At 47.8% G+C, this 24,579-nt stretch overlaps 3 protein-coding genes across 3 annotated transcripts in view; all 3 read left to right on the plus strand.

The window, feature by feature from the left end:
• Positions 1-9,087, plus strand: part of LOC310684215 (uncharacterized protein) — a 43,967-nt gene extending 34,880 nt beyond the window's left edge. Inside the window, exon 7 of the mRNA XM_083454888.1 lies at positions 8,700-9,087. Coding sequence (XP_083311014.1) covers positions 8,700-8,958 — 259 coding nt within the window. The 3' untranslated portion in view covers positions 8,959-9,087. The remainder of the gene's footprint in view (positions 1-8,699) is intronic.
• Positions 893-7,267, plus strand: LOC310684635 (zinc finger protein 213-like). Its single transcript, XM_083456052.1, has 5 exons — positions 893-1,428; positions 1,972-2,053; positions 6,034-6,116; positions 6,420-6,546; positions 6,723-7,267. Exons 1-5 carry the CDS (start codon positions 1,015-1,017, stop codon positions 6,773-6,775), a joined length of 759 nt encoding a protein of 252 aa, XP_083312178.1. The 5' UTR covers positions 893-1,014; the 3' UTR covers positions 6,776-7,267.
• A 6,763-nt stretch (positions 9,088-15,850) lies between the features above and the next one.
• LOC310684275 (uncharacterized protein) lies at positions 15,851-23,529 on the plus strand. Its single transcript, XM_083455118.1, has 6 exons — positions 15,851-15,872; positions 16,747-17,228; positions 17,959-18,040; positions 18,641-18,723; positions 19,009-19,135; positions 21,705-23,529. Exons 2-6 carry the CDS (start codon positions 16,815-16,817, stop codon positions 23,189-23,191), a joined length of 2,193 nt encoding a protein of 730 aa, XP_083311244.1. The 5' UTR covers positions 15,851-15,872; positions 16,747-16,814; the 3' UTR covers positions 23,192-23,529.
• The last annotated feature ends 1,050 nt before the right edge of the window (positions 23,530-24,579 follow it).

A 24,579-nucleotide genomic window follows, 5' to 3' on the forward strand; every position in this document is an offset into this window, starting at 1 on the left:
CGTCACTAACAGAGAAGAACAGGGGATATTTATGGCTGAAATACAGACCCCAAGCAGCAGGTGGGACAACACAGAGTGGCCCCCCCAGCCACGTCTCCCCCCCCCCCCCGGATCCCCTCTTGCTGGGACAGGGCTCTCTGCCCCGCAGCCCCCAAGAGAGACTCGCCCCCCCCGAGAAGAGACACCCCGGGTCCCCCATCTGCCCCCCCAAGACCCCCCTCTCCCCCGCCCAGACGCCCCTTCCCAGCCCCGGGCAGAGAGGCGGGCTCCTCCTCCCGGACACGGGTTCCCCCTTCACACTCTCCGCAGGGAGAGGGAAGGGTTAAGGGGCGCCGAGCTGGCTTCCTAGAGAGGACAGGAAAGGAAGGTGTGCCGCTCCTCCTCCTCCCCTCTGACGTCCCTTCCGGCCTGGCCTTCGCCTGCCGGGCTGTGGTGGGTCTCCTCTCGGGGGAAGCCTGGGGAACTCCCTGCCCCGGGATATTAGCAGGGAAATACCACGAAGCTTCCCTTCTCTCCCTATTCATAAATCTCTGTATGTCGGCCATTTCCCCTTCCTAATTCTTTATTTGACGGAAAGTCCAGTTTCCGAGGCGTCTTCCAGGGCAGTTCCACCCAGAGGGCCTGGCCAGCGTCCCCTCGGATCCAGAGCAGGAAGTCCCCAAGGGACGGTGGCTGGAGCTAGACATGGGCCCTGCTGCTCACCAAGCCACCCAAGGAGATATGGCTGGCTTGGGGCGAAGCTCTGGACTATGAAGTGGGGTGGGGAGGGACCCCCACTGTTACCTTGGCTACAGATTACACTCACTTGTCATTCACAGTTATGACTTCTTCTTCCTCCTCCTCTCCCCACGCTTCCTCAGGGAACATTCTTCTTCTCTAGGCTGTGCTTTGATATTATAATAGAAGTATGTGTTTGATTCATAGGATTTTCTGCACCTCGCATTAGGACACACAGAACTTGGCAGAGGACCAAGGGGCTCCTTCCGATCTCTTGGAGACTTCCCGGGAGCCCAGATGGATGAGCAAGACTCAGCTGGCCCTGAAGCAGGAAGAGGCCATGCCATGGAAACGGGGAGCGGTGGGGAATTCTGGGAAAACTCCGTGCAGAAGAACCCAGGTGAGGAGGACACCCTTTGCTCAGAGGTGCAGAGCCAGCAGCTCAGGCAGTTCTGCTACCAGGAGGCCAAAGGACCCCGAGAGGTTTGCAGCCGACTCTACCACCTTTGCCATCAATGGTTGAAGCCAGAAAAGAACACAAAAGCGGAGATGCTGGACCTGGTGATCTTGGAGCAGTTCCTGGCTGTCCTTCCAGCGGAGATGGAGAGCTGGGTGAGGGAATGTGGAGCGGAGACCAGTTCCCAGGCGGTGGCCCTGGCCGAAGGTTTCCTCCTGAGTCAGGCAGAGGAGAGGAAGCAGGCAGAGCAGCAGGTGAGAGAGACTTTCCTCTGGATACTTTTTTGGAAAGCATTTTATTATTATTATTATTATTATTATTAATGACACCCATGTGGCTGGGTGCCTTCCAGCACATATAAAAGCATAAGTTGACATCAGATGTCTTCTAAAAGTTATGCATTTTCTTATTTCCTTATCACCTGATGGGAGGGCATTCCCCAGGGTGGGGGCCACTGTGGAGAAGGTCTTCTGCCTGGTTCCCTGTAACTTCACTTATCACAGGGAGGGAATCAGCAGAAGACCCTCGGAACTGGACCTCAGTTCATGGAGACGCTCCTCTGCGTATACTGGGCCTTTGAGGCCGTTTAGGGCTTTGAATTGTGCTGGGAAACGTTCTGGGAGCCAGTGAAGATCCCTGAGGACCAATGTTTCATGGTCCTGGCAGCCAGTCCCAGACACCAGTCTAGCAGAAGCAGGAAGCAGCTTTCACCTCTGTCCCCGAAGGCGCTTTCCTCTGCCATTCCTTTTCTAACCCTTCTCCCCATTCTCTGTTTTGAATCCTTGTTGCTCTTTCAGAGGAAGGATCTTTTGGCAGAAATGGGTCTTGATTCTTCTGAGGCAGAGAAGACTCCGTTGGACGCCAGAGTGAGGCCTCTGGGTAAGGAGGAAGGAGTGTTTTCGCCCCCGTTTTGTCACATTCTCTTGGTTTTGAAACTAATCTCTGAGTTCTTTACATCTTTTGGGGGAGGAGACCTGGAGCCCAGAGCTCAGAGGGGGGGAGATGTATTTTTGCACAACTATTATATGAAAAGGGTACAAATGCCCAAATGTACTCAGCAGGGGAGACGTTTATGATAGTAATTTGATTAGTTTACAATTACAGTCCAATGATAGCCTCATTATAACAATGCGAAATTACAATACAATTACTAATACCAATCTTTAAGATACCAAATTATATAATATAGGTGCCCCTCCCCGCATGCTAAAACCGATGGTTTGATGATTTTCTTGATTTCTGCATTCCAAAATCTTATTAATTTCAATTACACTCCTGTCAAGATAACAATCCTTTATACAACAACTGCAATATTAATGACTTCCATTCGTATTGAAACATCAAATAATATATAAAACTACAAGTGAGGCACTCCAGCGATATCCTTATTCTTCCCGTGTGTGGCAATCTTCCTGTTCGGGATGTTTTTCCCCGTCCTTGTAAAATATTCTGTCTATCTTTTCCTGGTTGTTGCTGTTCTCCATTATTCCTTGGACGCAGCCAATATCCCATTGTGTTTTTTTATTTTTTATAATAATATTTATTAGATTTTCCACAAATACAGAAATTACAACAACAAAAGAATCGAACACAACAAAATAAAAAGAGGAAAAAAAGGGGAAAAGACAAAAACCCAAAAATGCATAAAAAAGAAAACAGAGAAAAAACCAACACCCTCCCTCCCCCCTCCCACCAACAGAAAAAAACAAACAAAAAAACCCCCCAAAAACATTCAAAAAGAATAAATTTCCATTTTCTAAATTCCATTTTTCAATAACTTATTTCCTCGGCCTCCTCCCACCTCCCTTTTTGTATTCCTGTTGTTAATCAGGTCAGCAAATTCTTTCCATCTTTCACTGCTTACTCGCTTATTTACCTTAATCCATTTAAACCTTATTCTCTTGTCAGCATCACACTATAAGTAAGCATCTAAAAAAAAAATATAAAAAAAATTATCCAATCTCCAATTCACTAGATAAGGAGAAAAAAAAGAAAAGAAAAACCTTAAATCTTATATTCTTAAATCCTAATATCATATACCCTTATATCCTAATATCTTAAATCTTTATGTTATTTCCACTAAAGCCAAATAAAACCATTTCATCATCTCCCAAAGGTTCTTAATCATTCCATATTATTCCAAATACTATTTTTTTATAGGTTCCCAATTTTTCCCACCATCTCCTCCCGCTGGTTTCGGAATCTGCCAGTCTTTTTTACAGGTTTTATCAGTCTTTCCTGTCAACGAATCAATTCCCTCAACCCGGTTCCCTTATGTCCGAGGCTCTCAAGTCATCTCCCTGGACTGCCTGCAAGTTTCTTTTCCGGCCTGAAATTGAATCCCAAAGAGCTTCTTTCCCGACGTCTCCTTTAATCCTCTTTAGCACGCTTGCCCAAACTTCATATTTCAGTTCATAAACCAAAAAGTATTCCACAGCGTACTCCACAGTCTCTTTGGGGTTGCAAAGATCCATCCCTCCAAACTTTCCTGCAGTGCCTCCCTCCGACATATTTATCATCCATCCTGCATCACTCAGCCCACAGGTGACACTGCCTTTCCAAGTCTGTTCTTCAGCCTAAGTGACCTCAATCTTAATTTTATCTCCATCAATTTGAGGCTCTGTTACTGAGGCTTCCACATAAAATTCCTCTTGCAGAAACAGAACCGGTTTTGGTTGCTTCATCCTTTTCTCCAATGCTTGACTTTGTGAAGTTAATTCCATTTCTCGAACCACACCTGTTAAATTGTTCCCATTCTGTACCAAAGTCAATACATTTTCCTTCAGATCAGAGATGCCTTGTTCAAGAATGCTAACTTTGTTTATAACTTGATCCAACAGAGCTGTTATTCTTTCAGCCATATTCCCAGGCTTATTTTTCCCAGTATTGTCTACTGCCCTTTAAGGTCACTTCACAGTCTCTTATCTGCAGTCACGGAATTTTCCATCCAATGTAACAGTCCCAATTTCCAAACATGCAACAGTTAGCAACAGTTAGCAACAAATTACTTTAGTTATTTTCCATTCACTTCAGTTACAAAAATTGCCATTCAGCTCCGTTTTTCTTTCAAAAACCACAAAAACCACAAATCCATGCCTAAAAATGTATTTCTCTGATCCTCCTTCCATAAAAGTATAGTCCATTCCTCCGTTGTTGTTATTTTTAAGTTATAAAAACTTTTTTTTGTTTGTTTGACAGCCCGATCCCAAGGCTTGAGACGGCAATAGATTGTCAACTTTTACTGTCCTGCAGGGCTCAATAATCCATCAAAAGCATCTCCCCCTCTTCCCCTGCTTCCGAGGGGGGGGGTTCAGGAAACTTAAATGATAAAAATTTATACTTTACGAAACACTTTTCAAAGACTCCAGCTTGTAGCGGCTTTGCTTTGATCTTGCTACAGAACGGAAGGTGGGCTTCTTGTTTATACCTTCACATTCAAGTGCCAAATTCAGATAATTTTATAGTTCAATTCTGTTTACTTACGAAGTTTATTTGAGTCCAAATATCCACAGGAAAAGTTGGCGCTTCCTGGCAACAGCTGTGCGGCTTCACTCCCTGAAAACAGCGATCGATTCGATGTGCCGCGCCACTCACCCCACGTCGCTCTGGAGCCCCGAAACCGGGGTCTCCCTGCGAGTAGGGGAGGCACTAAAGGCATGTGCCGAACCCCAATCCCACGGTCTTCCTCTGACCGTGGTTTTTAACGGGTCTCCGCCTCGCCGTGGCGGTCAGACCCTTCTTTCCAGGGAGCGGTCTCCTCCGAGAGAGAGGAAATCCGCCATTAGCCAGGTGCGCCAACCCGGAAGCCCGGAGCCAATATCCCATTCTGGTTTCAGAAATTCTCCATCACTCTGTCCTGTGCTTCGTTGTTTGGCAACTTTAACAGCAGCTGCAAAAATCACACTGTCCCAATAAATAATCAGTTTTCGCCATTTTTCTTCTCTGCCTGGGAAGGAGAGGGATCTGTCAGAATTGCAAATGACTCAGTAATGAACCTTATCAGCTCCTACACACCTTTCAGATTCCTTACATCCCTCTGTCTGGCCTAAGATAAATGCGCTTTTATCCAATTAAATTAAATTCCAAGTCCTTTTAGCATTATTCAGTTCAGTCTGTATATAATAAAGGATGGGGAAGAGTCAGCTCTAATTTTCCATCGTAAACCTTTTGCAAAATAGAGCTTCCCTCCCTTTTTCCTTTTTGGTTTTACACACACAGTTCCATTTGATGTTATATTCCATATCTGCAATCCAGTTTCATCCCTGCTCACCTGTCCATATATATTTTGAACTAGTATTCAATGGCGGACTGCCAAATCATTAGTGTAGAGAAGAAAACTTCGTATAAAGAAGCCATAGGCTCCCCTCCCCCACCATCTTTTGCACCAAATGAAGTCTTCTCTCAAATTCAAACCTTAAAGACCTTGCACCTGTTTCAATTCCGCAGTTTATGATCTCCTCTCTTCCAGCAATGCCTGTACATTAGTCCAAATTGAGCTCTGATTGACAGGAGAACCTCTGCTTCTTAATGGCGGTGAAGGAGGGTTTTTGGCAGGCGAAGGGCTTTTGCACTCAGCGCCTCCCTGCCTCCCGCAATCCATGCCGGAGCCGGAACCTGGTACCGAGACAAACTTGGGAGTGAAGCCCGTTCCCCCCTTCCCTGGGGGAAACTTGCAAGGAGAATTACCCTCAGTCATCCTTGTTTTTCCTTTGCCAACGATCTCCCGCTGCCTCCATTAAAGCAGAGCGGAACCGGAAGCTAGCAGGGGAGCCTTGGACAAGCCCCATCCGTACTTAGAGATGCACTGTTTCACCTCTGAGAGAAGCAGGCGCTCACGGTTTCCACTTGGTCTCTCCCAGGTGACGGAATGATGCCACCAAGACCTGCTCCTTCATCTTTTCATGGTGGTGGAGGGGAGGCAGCGGCTGTGGACCCAGATCAGGTAGGGGGAAGGAGCCTTGTGGGGAAGGACTGCTTGGATGCAGACTGGCTGGATGCAGAGGAATGGTGGGAGGAGCCAAAGAAGAGGGAGCCGACTGGGAGGAGGTGGAGGGGTCTGAAGCTGGAGAGGGAAGAGGGCCCAGGCAGCAGAGGGAGTCTGTGGCAGAGAGCAGCCCAGACTCCGAGGCAGAAGCTGCAGCAGGAGAGAGGGATGAGGAAGGCAGAGAGGGGTCTGGCCGCTGTAGAAAAGAACAGAGCCACCTGAATGTTCTCTAAGAGGACAGCCTTTTTCCTGTTCTGTTAGGGTCCAGTGTTCTTTGAAGATGTGGCTGTCCATTTCACGGACGAGGAGTGGGCGTTGCTGGATCCTGACCAGAGAGCTCTCCATCAGGAAGTCATGGAGGAGAATCGTGGGATCTTGGACTCTCTCGGTAAGGCTCCCTATTGGATCATCCTATCTGTTTTGTAATTCAAGACATCTCTCTGTGACGAACCTCTGATATTTCGATGGGGCTTAACAGCGCCACCCACAGCACCTGGGACGTTAACACTCCCACAGGAAACCTTGGATGGATGGCTATTTTCCCTGTGAATATTCTTCCTCCAGTTCTGCCGTTTAAAACCATGATCAGGCTGTCTGAACTGCCCAGGCCTTCTTAAATGTAGGATTCAGAGTGATTTGGGATGTTGAAGTAGCTTCAGTCAAGTTCCCTGCTTTTGTTCTTGCTTCTGTCTCTCTCTGGTTGACCAAAGAGTCGCTTGACATTGGAGATGGCACAGATTCCACGACTGAACCAAACAAACTCCATCCCAAAACAGAGCCAGGCTTTTTGAATCTCAGGCAGTGAACCCTGTAGTAACAATAATGATAATTTTATTATTTTTACCCTGCCCATCTGACTGGGTGGCCCCAGCCACTCTGGGCAACTTCCAACAAACAGAAAAACATAATAAAACATCAAACATTAAAAACTTCCCAATACAGAGGTGCCTCCAGAAGTCCTCTAAAAGTTGCATAGTTATTTCCTTGACATCTGATGGGAGGGCGTTCCACAGGGTGGGTGCCCCTACCGAGAAGGCCCCCTGCCTCGTCCCCTGTAACTTGTCACAAAAATGTAACATTTAAGTGCAGTGGTACTTCGGGTTAAGAACTTATTTCTTTCTGGATGTCCGCTCTTAAAATTTGTTTAGATTTATTACTGCATATTGTACAACTTAGCATATTGAATACAGTGGTTCCTCGGGTGAAGTACTTAATTTATTCCTGAGGTCCGTTCTTAACCTGAAACTGTTTTTAACCTGAAGCACCACTTTAGCTAATGGGGTCTCCTGCTGCTGCCGCCGCGCCGCCGGGGCATGATTTCTGTTCTTATTTCTGGGTTAGAAGAGTCTGTAACCTGAAGCGTATGTAACCCGAGTTACCACTGTATATCTTAATTTTGAACAGGGAACTTTCCTACTTTGGCCACCTTTAAAATATTAATGAAAGCACATTTTATTTATGAAGATAGTACAGATCCATATTTAAATTTGAACAAAATGACGTTACCGGGTTAAGCTGTACTTTTAAAAACTAGAGAGAGAAAACATCTAATATTCAACTTGATTTGTATACGAAACTATACATAACAAAAGGAATATTATAACATCTAAATCCCATCAGTTCTTTCTCTGTCACAAGCATTAATTAGCATTGTTTCATAATTTGGGGCTGCACTTCTTCCCGAGACTCTAATCCGTTTGCCTCTTAGTTTCAGGTGGGGATGAATTGGAAATGAAGAACAAGGGAGACCGCAACGAAATCCACACAGTGGAGGAGCCATATCAGGATTCAGTCTGTGGAGAGAGCTTCAGTCAGAGCTCCCATTCCACTTCCCATCAAAGAAATCCCCTTGAGAAGAAACAATATGACTGCTTGGAGTGTGGAAAGAGTTTCAGTCACAGCCACGATCTCACTTCCCATCGTAGAATTCATACAGGGGAGAAACCCTATCAGTGCGTGGAATGTGGAAAGAGCTTCAGTCAGAGCTCCCAACTCACTTCCCATCAAAGGATTCATACAGGGGAGAAACCCTATCACTGCTTAGAGTGTGGAAAGAGCTTCCGTCAGAGCTCCCAACTCACTTCCCATCAAAGGATTCATACAGGGGAGAAACCCTATCACTGCTTGGAGTGTGGAAAGAGCTTCCGTCAAAGCTACGACCTCACTTCCCATCGTAGAATTCATACAGGGGAGAAACCATATCAGTGCTTGGAATGTGGAAAAAGTTTCAGGAAGAGCTCTGATCTCACTTCCCATCGTAGAATTCATACAGGGGAGAAACCCTATCAGTGCGTGAAATGTGGAAAGAGCTTCAATCAAAGGGCCATGCTCACTTCCCATCAAAGGATTCATACAGGGGAGAAACCCTATCAGTGCGTGGAATGTGGAAAGAGCTTCATTGACAGACGCTATCTCATTGCCCACCAGAGAATTCATACAGGGGAGAAACCCTATCAGTGTGTGGAATGTGGAAAGAGCTTTACTCGGAGTGCCAATCTCACTTCCCATCAAAGAATTCATACAGGGGAGAAACCCTATCAGTGCCTGGAATGTGGAAAGAGATTCAGTAATTGCTCAGATCTCACTTCCCATCAAAGGATTCATACAGGGGAGAAACCCTATCAGTGCGTGGAATGCGGAAAGAGCTTCAGTCAGAGGGCCAAGCTCACTTCCCATCAAAGGATTCATACAGGGGAGAAACCCTATCAGTGCGTGGAATGCGGAAAGAGCTTCAATCAGAGGGACAAGCTCACTTCCCATCAAAGGATTCATACAGGGGAGAAACCCTTTCAGTGCATAGAATGTGGAAAGAGCTTCACTGAAAGCTCCTCTCTCACCTCCCATCAAAGAATTCATACAGGGGAGAAACCCTTTCAGTGCATGGAATGTGGAAAGAGCTTCACCTGGAAAGAAAGTCTCACTTCCCATCGTAGAATTCATACAGGGGAGAAACCATATCACTGCTTGGAGTGTGGAAAGAGCTTCAGTCAAAACCGCGGTTTCACTTCCCATCGTAGAATTCATACAGGGGAGAAACCTTATCACTGCTTGGAGTGTGGAAAGAGCTTCAGTCACAGCCACGATCTCACTTCCCATCGTAGAATTCATACAGGGGAGAAACCTTATCAGTGCGTGGAATGTGGAAAGAGTTTCAATCGGAGTTCCCATCTCACTTCCCATCAAAGGATTCATACAGGGGAGAAACCCTATCAGTGCATGGAATGTGGAAAGAGCTTCAGTCAAAGCAACAATCTCATTTCCCATCAGAGAATTCACACAGGGTAGAAACTATTTCAGTGCCAAGGGTGTGATCGGAGGGATTTATGAAAGTCTGGTCTCATTTTTAAAGTTCTTTTAAAAAAATAGAATTGGAGCTCTTAAAAGGACTGGCTGGAAAAGCTAAAATCAAGACAGGTTTGGACAAGTTCGTTTCTCTTTGAAGGAAAATATTTATTCTACTCTGAGCCCCTTAAAGAGAATTGGATTCCTGCAAGACAACCACTCTTATCTGGACACCTAGATTGCTATGTCCTCTTGGACACATTATTTCTTTTTTCTGTTTTATGGTTCCTCTCTTAAAGTAATTATTTGGTTTATTTGTTTAATTCGAATCTTAATTTAAGAAATTGGATTTTATGTTAAACATCTTATGTGTGTTGGGTATCAGACTGGAAGGAAGAGGGAGGGCTGGAAAAATACAGGAAACAGGATCTCTTGGGAAAGAGTTATTCTGTGACCTTGACAAACTGATAAGGTTCTGTTGGAAAATAGGCTGCTTTGAGAACAAGGGAGAGGGAGATTTAGAATATGCCAGTTCAAAAACAGTTAACACCAGGCCTGTGTTAAATTTGGAGAAGATAGTAGTCCCAATTGCTAAAAATCATTAAATGGTGACAAATTTGACCACTAAAGCAGAGACACTGACAAAGAAAACAGAAGCACTAGATATCTCCATGAAAGGAAGGGAAGAGAAGTCTGAAAAGCTGGAAAAGAAGACAAAAAATGAAAATCAGAACAGGAGACGCTTAGGATTGATGTGGACGGTTTAGGTGGGAGATAAGAGGCAACTGCGGGCGCTTTGGCGGTTCTTGAGATGAGACAGAAAGCCCAGCCTCTGAGACGGAGAGGAGGGAGGAGAGAAGGATTTTAGCAAAGGTTTGAGCGGAGTGCCTGGGAGTGGAAGAGGAATTCATGGAGGAGGTGCCACCCTCCTCACAGCCGGGGGTGGTGGTTTTGGGGTAGAAAACCAATGTGAATAAATCCCCCCAGTGCCACCCCCTGGCCGGTCTTCCTGTCTCCCTCTCCTTGTGCCCCCACCCTGCCCCAATCAAAGTCCCAGCCAGCAGCTGCCCCCCAGGCCTTCCTCCGCCCATCTTGGGGCCTCAAGGCAGGCGGGCAGAATTTGGTGGGGTGGCTGAGCCAGGCTGGGCTCAGAGGTCTGCTTTCCTCTCCTTACACTGGGAAGCTTGTCTACTAACTAATGGATAAAGGGTTGTTTGGAAGACTAAGCCCTCTCTACCCCCCCACCCTGTTTTGAAATAAAGCCTATTTAAGAATTGAGGACACGGAGGAAGGAGAATGTTATGTTCTAAGCTTGGATCCTAGAACAATAGGCAAGTAGGTTCCTAGAATGCAACAACTGATTGGCTTGCAGGATATGACCAATCAGGCTCCAGGAGGGAAGCAGAATCTGTTCAGATATTTCCGTTCCTCCTTAAAAAAGGGAACAGGCTGTTGTGCGTCACATGCCTGTTTACTTCCTGCTCACTGGGAGTTTCCGTTTTGTATATAGCTTTTGTTCTGGCTGTTTTCCTCGCCATGGATGCAAGCAGTCATGTTTTCCTTTGTTCTGACCAACGTTGAATAAAGCTGTAAATATGCTCTCCTGGGTGAATCCTCCGTTGCGGAAACTCTGCGAGAAGGGCGTGCATGAGTCTTGGAATGCGTCTGAGGCTCGTGCCGCTAATTGACTGATGCGGATACAACGGGAGACCGGAGGTCATCCGGAGAAAACGTAGAGGCCTGATGCGTCTGTCTCCCTGGCAGTATCCCAACAGAATCAGCCAATCAGACGGGACTCATTGTGTAAATAATGTATATAAAAGCCTGAGGTTTGGGGGGCAATTAAATCACTGTTTTACAAACTGCAATAAAGAGCATGAAATCACTACAGGGCTCCGAATATATTTCAATGGCAATGAAGGTGGGATCCTGTTGAGCTGTCTGCCGCACAACATACACAGCCGCCACAGGCAACACAGAATTGCACCGGTCATCCTGGCTACATCTCCAGGACCCAAGGACCCAGAATGGCGACAGACAACCGCTTCATGCCGTTCAGCCCAGCCTCAGGAGACTGGGAAGGATGCGCCACCTGCTTCTAGTTCCTCCTGGAGGCAAAGGACATCATGAGACACAGTGCGCTGGTCCCGGGGGGGTTACCGTGAGGCGTGGTCAAAGTCCGGTCCTGGGCTGAGGGTCTGGAGACTGCCCACCAAGGGGGAAGCAGGGTCCAAAGCAAGAAGCCGGGCGTGGTTGGGAACTCCGGAGAAACAGGTCTGGGTGCTGGCAGAAACAGGTTTCCAACGTCGTTGCTCTCGCAACCTGGGCTGACTGGCCTTTATCTCCTCTGAGGCTGAAGGGGCACTTCTCGCAACAACCCTCGGTTGTAGCGTGTTGAAATGCCTTCTAGGCAAAGCGGCAGGTCTCCGGAGAAACCATAACCGGGAATGTGACCTCCCTCTGCCAGGCTGCCCGGCTCTGCAATGTCACAGAGCTGGAGAACATGCTCCACGACTGTCTCATGAGCGGCCTGAGGGACGAGAAGCTGCAGTGGTGCCTCTACGCCAAGAAGGACCTGACGTTACAGGCTGCCCTAGAGGAGGCTTTAGCAACTGAAGCTGCTGAAAGGTTAGCGCAAGGATTCCAGTCAAACATGTCGTCCCAACCCGGGATCCACCACGAGGACCTCACCGACGACTCAGAATCCGACCGGGAGGACGTGCACTGAGTGGAACAGCGCACATAAGCTGCACGCCCACCATGACAGCCTCGTCCGGAAGACGGGAACTGTGCAAGTTGTGGGGAGAGCCACGAGCAGAGGACTTGCCAACGCAGAATGCCGACAATGCAGAAAAGTGGGACACATCGCCTGGGTGTGCCATGGCTGCCGTACCCAAAGCCTCGAACCAGATGGCCGACCCAAGAGTCCCAAGGTAACTCGACGAAGATCACAGACTGGCAGGTATACCAGTTGCCTCATTCTAAGGCGGAAAAAATTTACATCAAGGCACAGATAGAGGCAGCCCTGTGCCGCCTGGAGCTTGATACAGGCTCACTCCTGTCCATAATTTTGGCATGGACATTAAGGAATTGTGTCTCAGTGGCGGCTCCAAGTTTGACCAGCCCCTTTCACCCTCGGATGTGTGTCGGGAGGGTGTCTTTTCAGTGCACACACTTTTTCAGGACACACACGCCTGTTTGTTGGCATCAGGCTGCAAGAAGCTCAGGGGAAGTGGCAGGTTGGGGCACCTAGGAGAACATCCTACACCCAAAGACGCCCCATGTGGTTATCGGACAGACTAAGAGCCCTGGAGCTGGAGGAAGGAGACCTGGGCCCAGTTCCCCCCATGGCTAGGAGCTTTGGAGGGAGGTGGGGAAGATGGGGAGTGAGAGGAGCTGGTTCTGGGTGGAAACATCCACTCTGAGGAAAAGATCACCAGCTAGAGAAAGGAGGCTCTGAGCTTAGTGGGAAGGACAGTGTGTGGTGTCCTGGGAGAGTAAATCAGGCCAGGAATGAACTGGGAGGCTGAGCCAGGAGGAGGAGGAGCTGGAAAGAGACCGGCTGCTGAGGTCTCATCCCAGTCAGGAGGGGAGAGATCCTTCTAGAAAGAGAAGACTCCCAAACCAGAGATCCCTTGGGTCTTTTGCTTGGAGTACCTCGGGAGTAGGGTAACTGGCAGAAAGTGCCACCTTGTTAAGAGCCAAAGTCTTAACTGTGAAACAACTGAGAAAACCTTGAAGGGAAATAACGTTGTAAACTGAAATATCCTACGTTTTATCCACTCGTGTCATAAACGTCCTTGTTAAATAAAATCGTTAATGTTTATTTGAAGAAATCCTGCCTGAGACTCCCAATTAGTAAGTTTTACCTCACGCAAGTCCCCCACAAGATTGTTGGTTTGCAAGCCCCCTCCACAGAGGCTGGCCCCTCTCCCTGTCCTCGGAGCTTGCATACCAGTAACCTCCTCTGGCTGACGTCCAGACAGACCAGGGAGATTTTGATAGGCGACATTTTCCCAAGCGTGGGTAAATGCACACCCCCTCCTCCTGCTTCTTCCCTAGCAGGGAAAAGGAGACAGACAGAAACGTCTCTTTTACATTCTTTTTATTTCTGTCTACAGCACTAGAGAAAAACACGTCCTTTCAGTTCAGTTCTTCCAGCAAGTCTGACAATCTTCCTGTACAAACGCAAACGGAAGGTTCCAAATGACACTCTTCTCAGAGCTCTGAGAAGGCTGTGAACTTCCTGGGAAATTCTTTCCCACAGATAGCCGCATCATGTGATGTCAACAATCTGGCTTTCGGCAGCTGCAATGATCTCATATTCCCCCACAAGATAATCTGAGGTAGTTGGAGGGCATTTGTGGGAATTGTGTTCTGTGAGGTGGGTGCACTATATTTAAGAGAGAGAACGGGCCCAAGGCTGCCAGGGGGAAAAGAGCCCTTGCGTCGTCGCATATTAATTGAGGGCAGAGGTGGGATAGGAAGTTAAAACCCACACAGATCCTATTTAGTTCTGAGCGGACTGGCAGACTCAAACATTCATGAGGAAAACTGGATGCTGCACTTACGCCCACAAATATGTGGAATTTTGAGTGAAATATTCTCAGATCTCAGAGAGGATGAAACCTCTGATTCCCTCAGATTTAAAGAGAGAGTGAAAGTGCGCTTTGGACTGACTGCAGAACAAAGCCAAAAAGCCTTTCGTGAAATTAAAAGGAAACCAGGAGAGACTTATGCCCAACTGGGCAGCCGAATTGACAAAGCTCTGGACAGATGGGAGGAAAGTTAGATGAGCTCAAACAGCTGATCAGTTAGAGCAATGTTTTCAAGAGGTTCCTGCTCATTTAGGCTGAAAACAGTAACTGAAGTCTCTACCTTGGGAGATGAAATCAAAGGAGACTTAGGGGGAGCAGCAATACTCTGTCCCTTCAAGAAAGGGTAATAATTGGAAACCCAGGGAGGAAGTGGGGTCTCAAAACGACCACCCTGAAGGGCGGGCCCAAGGGTGCCGGGGGGAAAGAGCCGCGATACGAAGTAAAAACCCACAGAGAAACGTACCCAGAGACACAGAACAACCAGTTTAATAAAGGAGTGAAGTTCTTTGATTAAAAAGAGAAAAAATTCCTGTCAGAAAATGGCCAGCAAGCGCCAAGCCAAAGAGACTCAGGATGACCCAGCTGCTGCGTCTGAGGAGAATCCTAATATATTGAATTAGAGATGATGAGGCTAAGATTGGAATTGTCTAAGGTGGAAGCAGAGAAAGAAAGAGAACAGGCCAGAATGGCAGCTGCCCTTCATCCAGCAGAGATACAGGCAGAGAGAGAGATGAGCCCAAGAAGAAAGAGACAGGGAGGCCAAGATGGCCCATGAAAAAGACTTGATTCCTTTAAAAATGGAGGAGATTAAGGCGAGGGCAGAACTGCCGCAAGCAATGTTGGGGGGTGGAGATTTTGCCTCAGAAAATGTAAAGTATGTACAGTGGTACCTCGGGTTACAGACTCCGCTAACCCAGAAATAGTACCTCAGTTAAGAACTTTGCTTCAGGATGAGAACAGAAATTGATCTCCAGCAGCAGCGGGAGGCCCCATTAGCTAAAGTGGTACCTCCGGTTAAGAACAGTTTCAGGTTACGAACGGACCTCCAGAACGAATTAAGTACTTAACCCGAGGTACCACTGTAAAAGCTGATGGTGTGCAGGCCTAATTCTGGATCCAGGCGTCCTTCCTGGCCTGGTTGAAGGAGCTGTGAAGACACGCTGATTCCAGAGGATGAGGAGCGTCAAACACACCGTTTAATCCACACGCGTCTGGCACCCGGGGTTGGCAACCCAAGTCTAAATCCAATTCCCACATTTATGAAACGGAGGTATTTTGCGGGGGTTGGGCACCCACAAACCTATAACAATGTCACCGGAGGGGGAATAAAAGGCTTCCCGGGAAAATCCCCTCGGCTGCTCCTGTGCTGCTTCCAAGGCGACGTCACTAACAGAGAAGAACATGGGATATTTATGGCTGAAATACAGACCCCAAGCAGCAGGTGGGACAACACAGAGTGGCCCCCCCAGCCACGTCTCCCCCCCCCGGACCCCCTCTTGCTGGGACAGGGCTCTCTGCCCCGCAGCCCCCAAGAGAGACTCGCCCCCCCCGAGAAGAGACACCCCGGGTCCCCCATCTGCCCCCCCAAGACCCCCCTCTCCCCCGCCCAGACGCCCCTTCCCAGCCCCGGGCAGAGAGACGGGCTCCTCCTCCCGGACACGGGTTCCCCCTTCACACGCACACGCGCCCAGTCCCGGGCTCCTCGGCAGGGAGAGAGAAGGGTTAAGGGGCGCCGAGCTGGCTTCCTAGAGAGGACAGGAAAGGAAGGCGGGCCGCTCCGCCTCCTCCTCCCTCTGACGTCCCTTCCGGCCTGGCCTTCGCCTGCCGGGCTGTGGTGGGTCTCCTCTCGGGGGAAGCCTGGGGAACTCCCTGCCCCGGGAGGCGGGAAGGGGAGGGAAGAGAGGCTGGGGGGTCCGGGAGGGAGGCAGAGGGACCTCAGGCCAGGGAGGCGGGACTGGAAGACAGTGAGGAGGGAGAAGGACATTCGGAGGGACATGAGGGGAGAAGGAGATTAAGAGGGACATGAGGGAGAAGGAGATTAAGAGGGACATGAGGGAGAAGGAGATTAAGAGGGACATTATTATGAGGGAGAAGTGAATTAAGAGGGACATTATTAAGAGGGAGAATGCTATTAAGAGGGACATTATTAAGAGGGAGAAGGAGATTAAGAGGGACATGAGGGAGAAGGAGATTAAGAGGGACATGAGGGAGAAGTATATTAGGAGGGAAACACCAGGAAGCTTCCCTTCTCTCTCTATTCATAAATCTCTGTATGTTGGGCGTTTTCCCTCCATAATTCTGTTTTTGATGGAAAGTCCAGTTTCCGAGGCGTCTTCCAGGGCAGTTCCACCCAGATCCAGAGCAGGAAGCCCCAAGGGACGGTGCCTGGAGCTAGACATGGGCCCTGCTGCTCAGCAAGCCACCCAAGGAGATATGGCTGGGTTGGGGCGAAGCTCTGGACTATGAAGTGGGGTTGGGAGGGACCCCCACTACTGCCCTGGCTCCAGATTACACTCTCTTGTCATTCACCGTTATGACTTCTCACTCCCCCTCCCCGCCCCCGACAGCTTGGAGTCTGAGCTGTGGTGCAATCCAGCCCTGGTTCCTAGCAAGACTCAGCCACGCTTCCTCAGGAAACATTCTTCTCCTCTTCATCTTACAATAGAATAGTGTGTTTGATTCATACGATTTTCTGCACCTCGCATTAGGACACACAGAACTAGGCAGAGGAACAAGCGGCTCCTTCCGATCTCTTGGAGACTTCCGGAGAGCCCAGATGGATGAGCAAGACTCAGCTGGCCCTGAAGCAGGAAGAGGCCATGCCATGGAAACGGGGAGCAGTGGGGGATTCTGGGAAAACTCTGTGAGGAAGAACCCAAGTCAGGAGGACACCCCTTGCTCAGAGGTGCAGAGCCAGCAGCTCAGGCAGTTCTGCTACCAGGAGGCCAAAGGACCCCGAGAGGTTTGCAGCCAATTCTACCACCTTGACCATCAGTGGCTGAAGCCAGAAAGGCACACAAAAGCTCAGATGTTGGACCTGGTGATCTTGGAGCAGTTCCTGGCTGTCCTTCCTCTGGAGATGGAGAGCTGGGTGAGGGAATGCAGAGCGGAGACCAGTTCCCAGGCGGTGGCCCTGGCCGAAGGTTTCCTCCTGAGTCAGGCAGAGGAGAGGAAGCAGCCAGAGCAGCAGGTGAGAGAGACTTTCCTCTGGATACTCCCAAGGGGCTCCAAAGAGGAGGGAGAGGATTCCCAAATCATTTCCTAATGGCCCATCCTTTTTTGGAAAGGATATTATTATTATTATTATTATTATTATTATTATTATTATGTGTATGTGAAGCCGGTCTTTGGGTGGGTGTTTGATTTTCGTTGTTGTGTATACTGTGTATATACGGACAATGACAAATAAATTTCTATTCTATTCTATTCTATTATTATTATTATTAATGACACCCATGTGGTTGGGTGCCATCCAGCACATATAAAAGCATAAGAAGACATCAGATGTCTTCTAAAGTTATGCATTTTCTTATCTCCTTATCAGCTGATGGGAGGGCATTCCCCAGGGTGGGGGCCACTGTGGAGAAGGTCTTCTTCCTGGTTCCCTGTAACTTCACTTATCACAGTGAGGGAATCAGCAGAAGACCCTCGGAACTGGACCTCAGTTCATGGAGACGCTCCTCTGGGTATAGTGGGCCTTTGAGGCCGTTTAGGGCTTTGAATTGTGCTGGGAAACGTTCTGGGAGCCAGTGAAAATCCTAGAGGACCAATGTTTCATGGTCCTGGCAGCCAACCCCAGACACCAGTCTAGCAGAAGCAGGAAGCAGCTTTCACCTCTGTCCCCGAAGGCGCTTTCCTCTGCCATCCCTTTTCTAACCCTTCTCCCCATTCTCTGTTTTGAATCCTTGTTGCTCTTTCAGAGGAAGGATCTTTTGGCAGAAATGGGTCTTGATTCTTCTGAGGCAGAGAAGACTCCGCTGGACGCCAGAGTGAGGCCTCTGGGTAAGGAGGAAGGAGTGTTTTCTCCCCCGTTTTGTCACATTCTCTTGGTTTTGAAACTAATCTGTGAGTTCTTTACATCTTTTGGGGGAGGACACCTGGAGCTCAGAGGCGTGGAACTCTATTTTTGCACAACTAATTGGTACAAATGTCCAAATATACTCAGCAGGGGAGACGTTTACTGCAGTTGGTTTAATTCCGCAGTTTATGATCTCCTCTCTTCCAGCAACGCGTGTACATTAGTCCAAATACAGCTCTGATTGACAGGAGAACCTCTGCTTCTTAATGGCGGCAAAGGAGGGTTTTCGGCAGGCGAAGGGCTTTTGCACTGAGCGCCTCCCTGCCTCTCGCAATCCATGCCGGAGCCGGAACCTGGTACCGAGACAAACTGGGAGTGAAGCCCCCCCCCCCCCGTCCCTGGGGGAAACTTGCAAGGAGAATTACCCTCAGTCATCCTTGTTTTTCCTTTGCCAACGATCTCCCGCTGCCTCCATTAAAGCAGAGCAGAGACTTGGACAAGCCCCATCTGTACTTAGAGATGCACTGTTTCACCTCTGAGAGAAGCAGGCGCTCACGGTTTCCACTTACCTTGGTCTCTCCCAGGTGACGGAATGATGCCACCAAGACCTGCTCCTTCATCTTTTCATGGTGGTGGAGGGGAGGCAGCGGCTGTGGACCCAGATCAGGTAGGGGGAAGGAGCCTTGTGGGGAAGGACTGCTTGGATGCAGAGGAATGGTGGGAGGAGCCAGAGAAGAGGGAGCCGACTGGGAGGAGGAGGGGTCTGAAGCTGGAGAGGGAAGAGGGCTCAGGGAGCAGAGGGAGTCTGTGGCAGAGAGCAGCTCAGACTCCGAGGCAGAAGCTGCAGCAGGAGAGAGGGATGAGGAAGGCAGAGAGGGGTCTGGCCGCTGTAGAAAAGAACAGAGCCACCTGAATGTTCTCTAAGAGGACAGCCTTTTTCCTGTTCTGTTAGGGTCCAGTCTGCTTTGAGGATGTGGCTGTCCATTTCACAGACGAGGAGTGGGCGTTGCTGGATCCTGACCAGAGAGCTCTCCATAAGGAAGTCATGGAGGAGAATCGTGGGATCTTGGACTCTCTCGGTAAGGCTTCCTATTGGATCATCCTATCTGTTTTGTAATTCAAGACATCTCTCTATGTGACGAACCTCTGATATTTCGATGGGGCTCAACAGCGCCACCCACAGCACCTGGGATGTTAACACTCCCACAGCAAACCTTGGATGGATGGCTCTTGATTGTTTTCCCTGTGAATATTCTTCCTCCAGTTCTGCCGTTTAAAACCACGATCAGGCTGTCTGAACTGCCCAGGCCTTCTTAAATGTAGGATTCAGAGTGATTTGGGATGTTGAAGTAGCTTCAGTCAAGTTCCCTGCTTTTGTTCTTGCTTCTGTCTCTCTCTGGTTGACCAAAGAGTCACTTGACATTGGAGATGGCACAGATTCCACGACTGAACCAAACAAACTCCATCCCAAAACAGAGCCAGGCTTTTTGAGTCTCAGGCAGTGAACCCTGTAGTAACAATAATGATAATTTTATGATTTTTACCCTGCCCATCTGACTGGGTGGCCCCAGCCACTCTGGGCAACTTCCAACAAACAGAAAACATAATAAAACATCAAACATTAAAAACGTCCCAATACAGAGGTGCCTCCAGAAGTCCTCTAAAAGTTGCATAGTTATTTCCTTGACATCTGATGGGAGGGCGTTCCACAGGGTGGGTGCCCCTACCGAGAAGGCCCCCTGCCTCGCCCCCTGTAACTTCTCATAATAATGTAATATTGAAGTACAGTGGTACTTCGGGTTAAGAACTTAATTCGTCCTGGAGGTCTGTTCTTAACCTGAAACTGTTCTTAACCTGAAGCACCACTTTAGCTCATGGGGCCTCCTGCTGCCGCTGTTAGTGGAGTCTGTAACCTGAAGCGTATGTAGCCTGAAGCGTATGTAACCCGAGGTAACACTGTATATCTTAATTTTGGACAGGGAACTTTCCCGCTTTGGCCACCTTTTAAATACCGTATTTTTTGCTCCATAGGACACACTTTTCCCGTCTTAAAAACGAAGGGGGAAAGTCTGTGCATCCTATGGAGCGAATACAGGGGGGGAGGCAAGCAGGAAAAGCCCCCAAGAGCCACACATAAGCTTCGCACGGCTCTTGGGGGCTTTTCCCCAGGAGGGAGAAGGGCTTTTTCCTCCCTTCTGGGGAAAAGCCTTGCGCAACCTCTCCAGCCGGGGGGAGGCTGCGCAAGGCTATAGAGGAAGCCAGGGCAGCGAGTGTGATCCATTCCGCTCGCTGCCCTGGCTTCCTCTTTAGCCTTGCGCGCCTCTCCAGCTGTGGGAGGCTGTGCGAGGCTAAAGAAGCCAACTTTTTAAAAATCTCTCTATCTCTACCTCTTTTTCTTTTTCCATCCTTTCTCCACCCCCTTCTTTTCCTCTGGATCAGTGTTTTTATCTAACGGTTTAGTTTGAAGGGGGGGGGGATATTATAAAAAAGGAAACTTTGCAGCTTTTATTTTAGTATACAATAAAAACAGATTAAACAAAACAAAAAAGAAGGAAATAGCATAGAAAAGGGAAAGAGGTACAAGGCCATTTACCAGAGGTAGATCTTAACCCTTGGCTCACCTGAGAGCTTCTCTGGGCAGGTATTCCCTCAACTTAAGTGGGGTGGGGGAAGAGTGGCAGGTAGGGGGGTACTTACCTAGACAGTGAAGCCACATGTCTCTCCAATGAAAATTGGGAGTGGGCATTGTGTGAAGTGGCTGTGGATCTCTGCCGCAGAATTGTAGGACTGTATAGAGTTGGGAGGGCCACCCGAGGGTCATCTAGCCCAGCCCCCTCACAATGTAGGAATCACAGCTAAAGAACGCCAGGCAGATGGTCCCCCAACGGCTGCTTAAAAGCCTCCAGTGGTGGAGACCCCCAACACCTTCCGTGGTCATAGAATTGCGGGGTTGGAAGGGAACCCCAGGAGTCATCTAGTCCAGCCCCGGTGGACAGCGGGCGCGATCCATCCCATTGCGCAAGGCTAAAGATGCTGCGCAAGGCTAAAGAGGAGGCCAAGGCAGTGAGCAGGATGGATCGCGTTTGCTGCCTTGTCTTCTTCTTTAGCCGCACTAGAGAGGTTTAGCTCCTTGCTGGAGAGGTTGCGCGGCTATGGATCCCGCTTGCTGTCTTGGTTTCTTTGCTCTTTTGGGCTGGGGGGGGGGCCGGGCTTCCCCCGCAGCCCTGAGAAGCTCTGGGAGAAGCGGACAGGCTGTGCGCATCCTGTCCGTGGCTCTTTGGGACGGGGGGGGAATATCTCCCCCCTTGATTTCCCCCTCTAAAAACTAGTTGTGTCCTGTGGTCCGGTGCGTCCAATTGAGCGAAAAATACGGTAATAATAAAAGCACATTTTGTTTATGAAGATAGTACAGATCCATATTTAAATTTGAACAAAATGGCATTACCAGGTTGTACTTTTAAAAACTGGAAAACATAATATTCAACTTGATTTGTATACGAAACTAGACATTTTTACATAACAAAAGGAACATTATAACATCTAACTCCCTTCAGTTCTTCCTCTGTCCCAAGCATTAATTAGCATTGTTCCATAATTTGGGGCTGCACTTCTTCCCGAGACTCTAATCCGTTTGCCTCCTTGTTACAGGTGGTGATGAATTGGAAATGATGAACGAGGGAGACCACAACGAAATCCACACAGTGGAGGAGCCATGTCAAGATTCAGACTGTGGAGAGAGCTTCAGTCAGAGCTCCCACTCCATTTCCCATCAAAGAAATCCGCTTGAGAAGAAACACTATCAGTGCTTGGAATGTGGAAAGAACTTCACTGCTAGCTCCTCTCTCACCTCCCATCAAAGAATTCATACAGGGGAGAAACCCTTTCAGTGTGTGGAATGTGGAAAGAGCTTCACTCGGAGTGCCAATCTCACTTCCCATCAAAAGATTCATACAGGGGAGAAACCCTATCAGTGCGTGGAATGTGGAAAAAGCTTCAGGACGAGCTTTGAACTCACTTCCCATAAAAGGATTCATACAGGGGAGAAACCCTATCACTGCTTGGAGTGTGGAAAGAGCTTCACTGATAGCTCCTCTCTCACTTCCCATCAAAGAATTCATACAGGGGAGAAACCCTTTCAGTGCGTAGAATGTGGAAAGAGCTTCACTCGGAGTGCCAATCTCACTTCCCATCAAAAGATTCATACAGGGGAGAAACCCTATCAGTGCGTGGAATGTGGAAAAAGCTTCAGGACGAGCTTTGAACTCACTTCCCATAAAAGGATTCATACAGGGGAGAAACCCTATCAGTGCGTGGAATGTGGAAAGAGCTTCAGCCACAGGTACAATCTCACTTCCCATCGTAGAATTCATACAGGGGAGAAACCATATCACTGCTTGGATTGTGGAAAGAGCATCAGTCGCAGCCACGATCTGACTTGCCATCGTAGAATTCATACAAGGGAAAAACCATATCACTGCTTGGAGTGTGGAAAAAGCTTCCGGATGCGCTCTGAACTCACTTCCCATCAAAGGATTCATACAGGGGAGAAACATTTTCAGTGCGTGGAATGTGGAAAGAGCTTCATTAGAAAGCACAGTTTCACTTTACATCAAAGAATTCATACAGGGGAGAAACCCTTTCAGTGCGTGGAATGTGGAAAGAGCTTCAGTCGGAGTGCCCATCTCACTTTACATCAAAGAATTCATACAGGGGAGAAACCCTTTCAGTGCTTGGAATGTGGAAAGAGCTTCAGTCAAAAAAGCAGTTTCACTTCCCATCAAAGAATTCATACAGGGGAGAAACCCTTTCAGTGTGTGGAATGTGGAAAGAGCTTCAGTCGGAGTGCCGAACTCACTTCGCATCAAAGGATTCATACAGGGGAAAAACCCTATCAGTGCGTGGAATGTGGAAAGAGCTTCACCTGGAAAATAAGCTTCACTTCCCATCAAAGAATTCATACAGGGGAAAATCCCTATCAGTGCCTGCAATGTGGAAAGAGTTTCACCAGGAAAGAAAGTCTCACAGCCCATCAAAAAATCCATACAGGGGAGAAACCCTATCAGTGCCTGGAATGTGGAAAGAGCTTCAGTCAAAGCAACAATCTCATTTCCCATCAGAGAATTCACACAGGGTAGAAGCTATTTCAGTGCCAAGGGTGTGATCGGAGGGATTTATGAAAGTCTGGTCTCATTTTTAAAGTTCTTTTAAAAAAATAGAATTGGAGCTCTTAAAAGGACTGGCTGGAAAAGCTAAAATCAAGACAGGTTTGGACAAGTTCGTTCCTCTTTGAAGGAAACTATTTCTTCTACTCTGAGCCCCTTAAAGAGAATTGGATTCCTGCAAGACAACCACTCTTATCTGGACACCTAAATTGCTATGTCTTCTTGGACACATTCTTTTTTTCTGTTTTATGGTTCCTCTCTTAAAGTAATTATTTGGTTTATTTGTTTAATTCGAATCTTAATTTGAGAAATTGGATTTTATGTTAGACATCTTCTGTGTGTTGGGTATCAGGCTGGAAGGAAGAGGGAGGGCTGGAAAAATGCAGGAAACAGGATCTCTTGGGAAAGAGTTATTCTGTGACCTTGACAAACTGATAAGGTGCTGCTGGAAAATAGGCTGCTTTGAGAACAAGGGAGAGGGAGATTTTGAATATGGCCGTTCAAAAACAGTTTACACCAGGCCTGTGTTAAATTTGGAGAAGCTATTAGCCCAACTTGATAAAAATCATTAAATGGTGACAAATTTGACCACTAAAGTAGAGACACTGACAAAGAAAACAGAAGCACTAGATATCTCCATGAAAGGAAGGGAGAAGTCTGAAAAGCTGGAAGACAAAAAATGAAAATCAGAACAGGAGACGCTTAGGATTGATGTGGACGGTTTGGGTGGAAGATAAGAGGAATTGCGGGCGCTTTGGCGGTTCTTGAGATGAGACAGAAAGCCCTGCCTCACAATATGGTTCTTGAATGCCCTGTGGACCTTGGCCTTATCATACCAGAGATAAGCATGCCAACCAAATACATTGTTAAAACCTTCCAAATCCAGAACATTGGTGTTTTCAAGAAGCATCCATTCTTTCAGCCAGCAAAATGTGGCTGATTCATAATAGCGTTTAAGGTCTGGCAGGGCAAATCCACCTCTTTCTTTAGCATCTATTAATAACTTAAATTTTATTCGAGGCTTCTTGCTCTGCCAGACGAATTTAGAGATATCTCTCTGCCACTTCTTGAAACTATCCATTTTATCCACGATTTGCAATGTTTGGAATAAGAAAAGCATCCTTGGCAATAGTTTCATCTTTATAACAGCAATTCGGCCTAGCAATGATAATTTCAAATTTGACCATATTTCTAAATCCTTTTTCACTTCAGACCAGCATTTTTCATAATTATCTCTAAATAAGTTGACATTCTTAGAGGTCATGTTAACCCCTAAATATTTCACTTTCTTAACCAATAATAGTCCTGTCTCCTTCTGGAACTTATCTCTCTCCGTTGCAGTTAAGTTTTTTTCCAATACT

This window comes from Podarcis tiliguerta (genome assembly GCF_965153285.1).
Source record: "Podarcis tiliguerta genome assembly, chromosome: 8".
Classification (NCBI taxonomy): Eukaryota; Metazoa; Chordata; class Lepidosauria; order Squamata; family Lacertidae; genus Podarcis; species Podarcis tiliguerta.

Bases quoted from the DNA above. Each gene is read 5' to 3' on its own strand.
- LOC310684635 (XM_083456052.1), top strand. From the start codon at position 1,015: ATGGATGAGCAAGACTCAGCTGGCCCTGAAGCAGGAAGAGGCCATGCC. The intron at 1,429-1,971 runs GTGAGAGAGACT...TTGCTCTTTCAG, and splicing joins GGAAGCAGGCAGAGCAGCAG to AGGAAGGATCTTTTGGCAGA. The intron at 6,547-6,722 runs GTAAGGCTCCCT...TTCTTCCTCCAG, and splicing joins TGGGATCTTGGACTCTCTCG to TTCTGCCGTTTAAAACCATG.
- LOC310684275 (XM_083455118.1), top strand. From the start codon at position 16,815: ATGGATGAGCAAGACTCAGCTGGCCCTGAAGCAGGAAGAGGCCATGCC. The intron at 17,229-17,958 runs GTGAGAGAGACT...TTGCTCTTTCAG, and splicing joins GGAAGCAGCCAGAGCAGCAG to AGGAAGGATCTTTTGGCAGA. The intron at 18,041-18,640 runs GTAAGGAGGAAG...GGTCTCTCCCAG, and splicing joins CGCCAGAGTGAGGCCTCTGG to GTGACGGAATGATGCCACCA.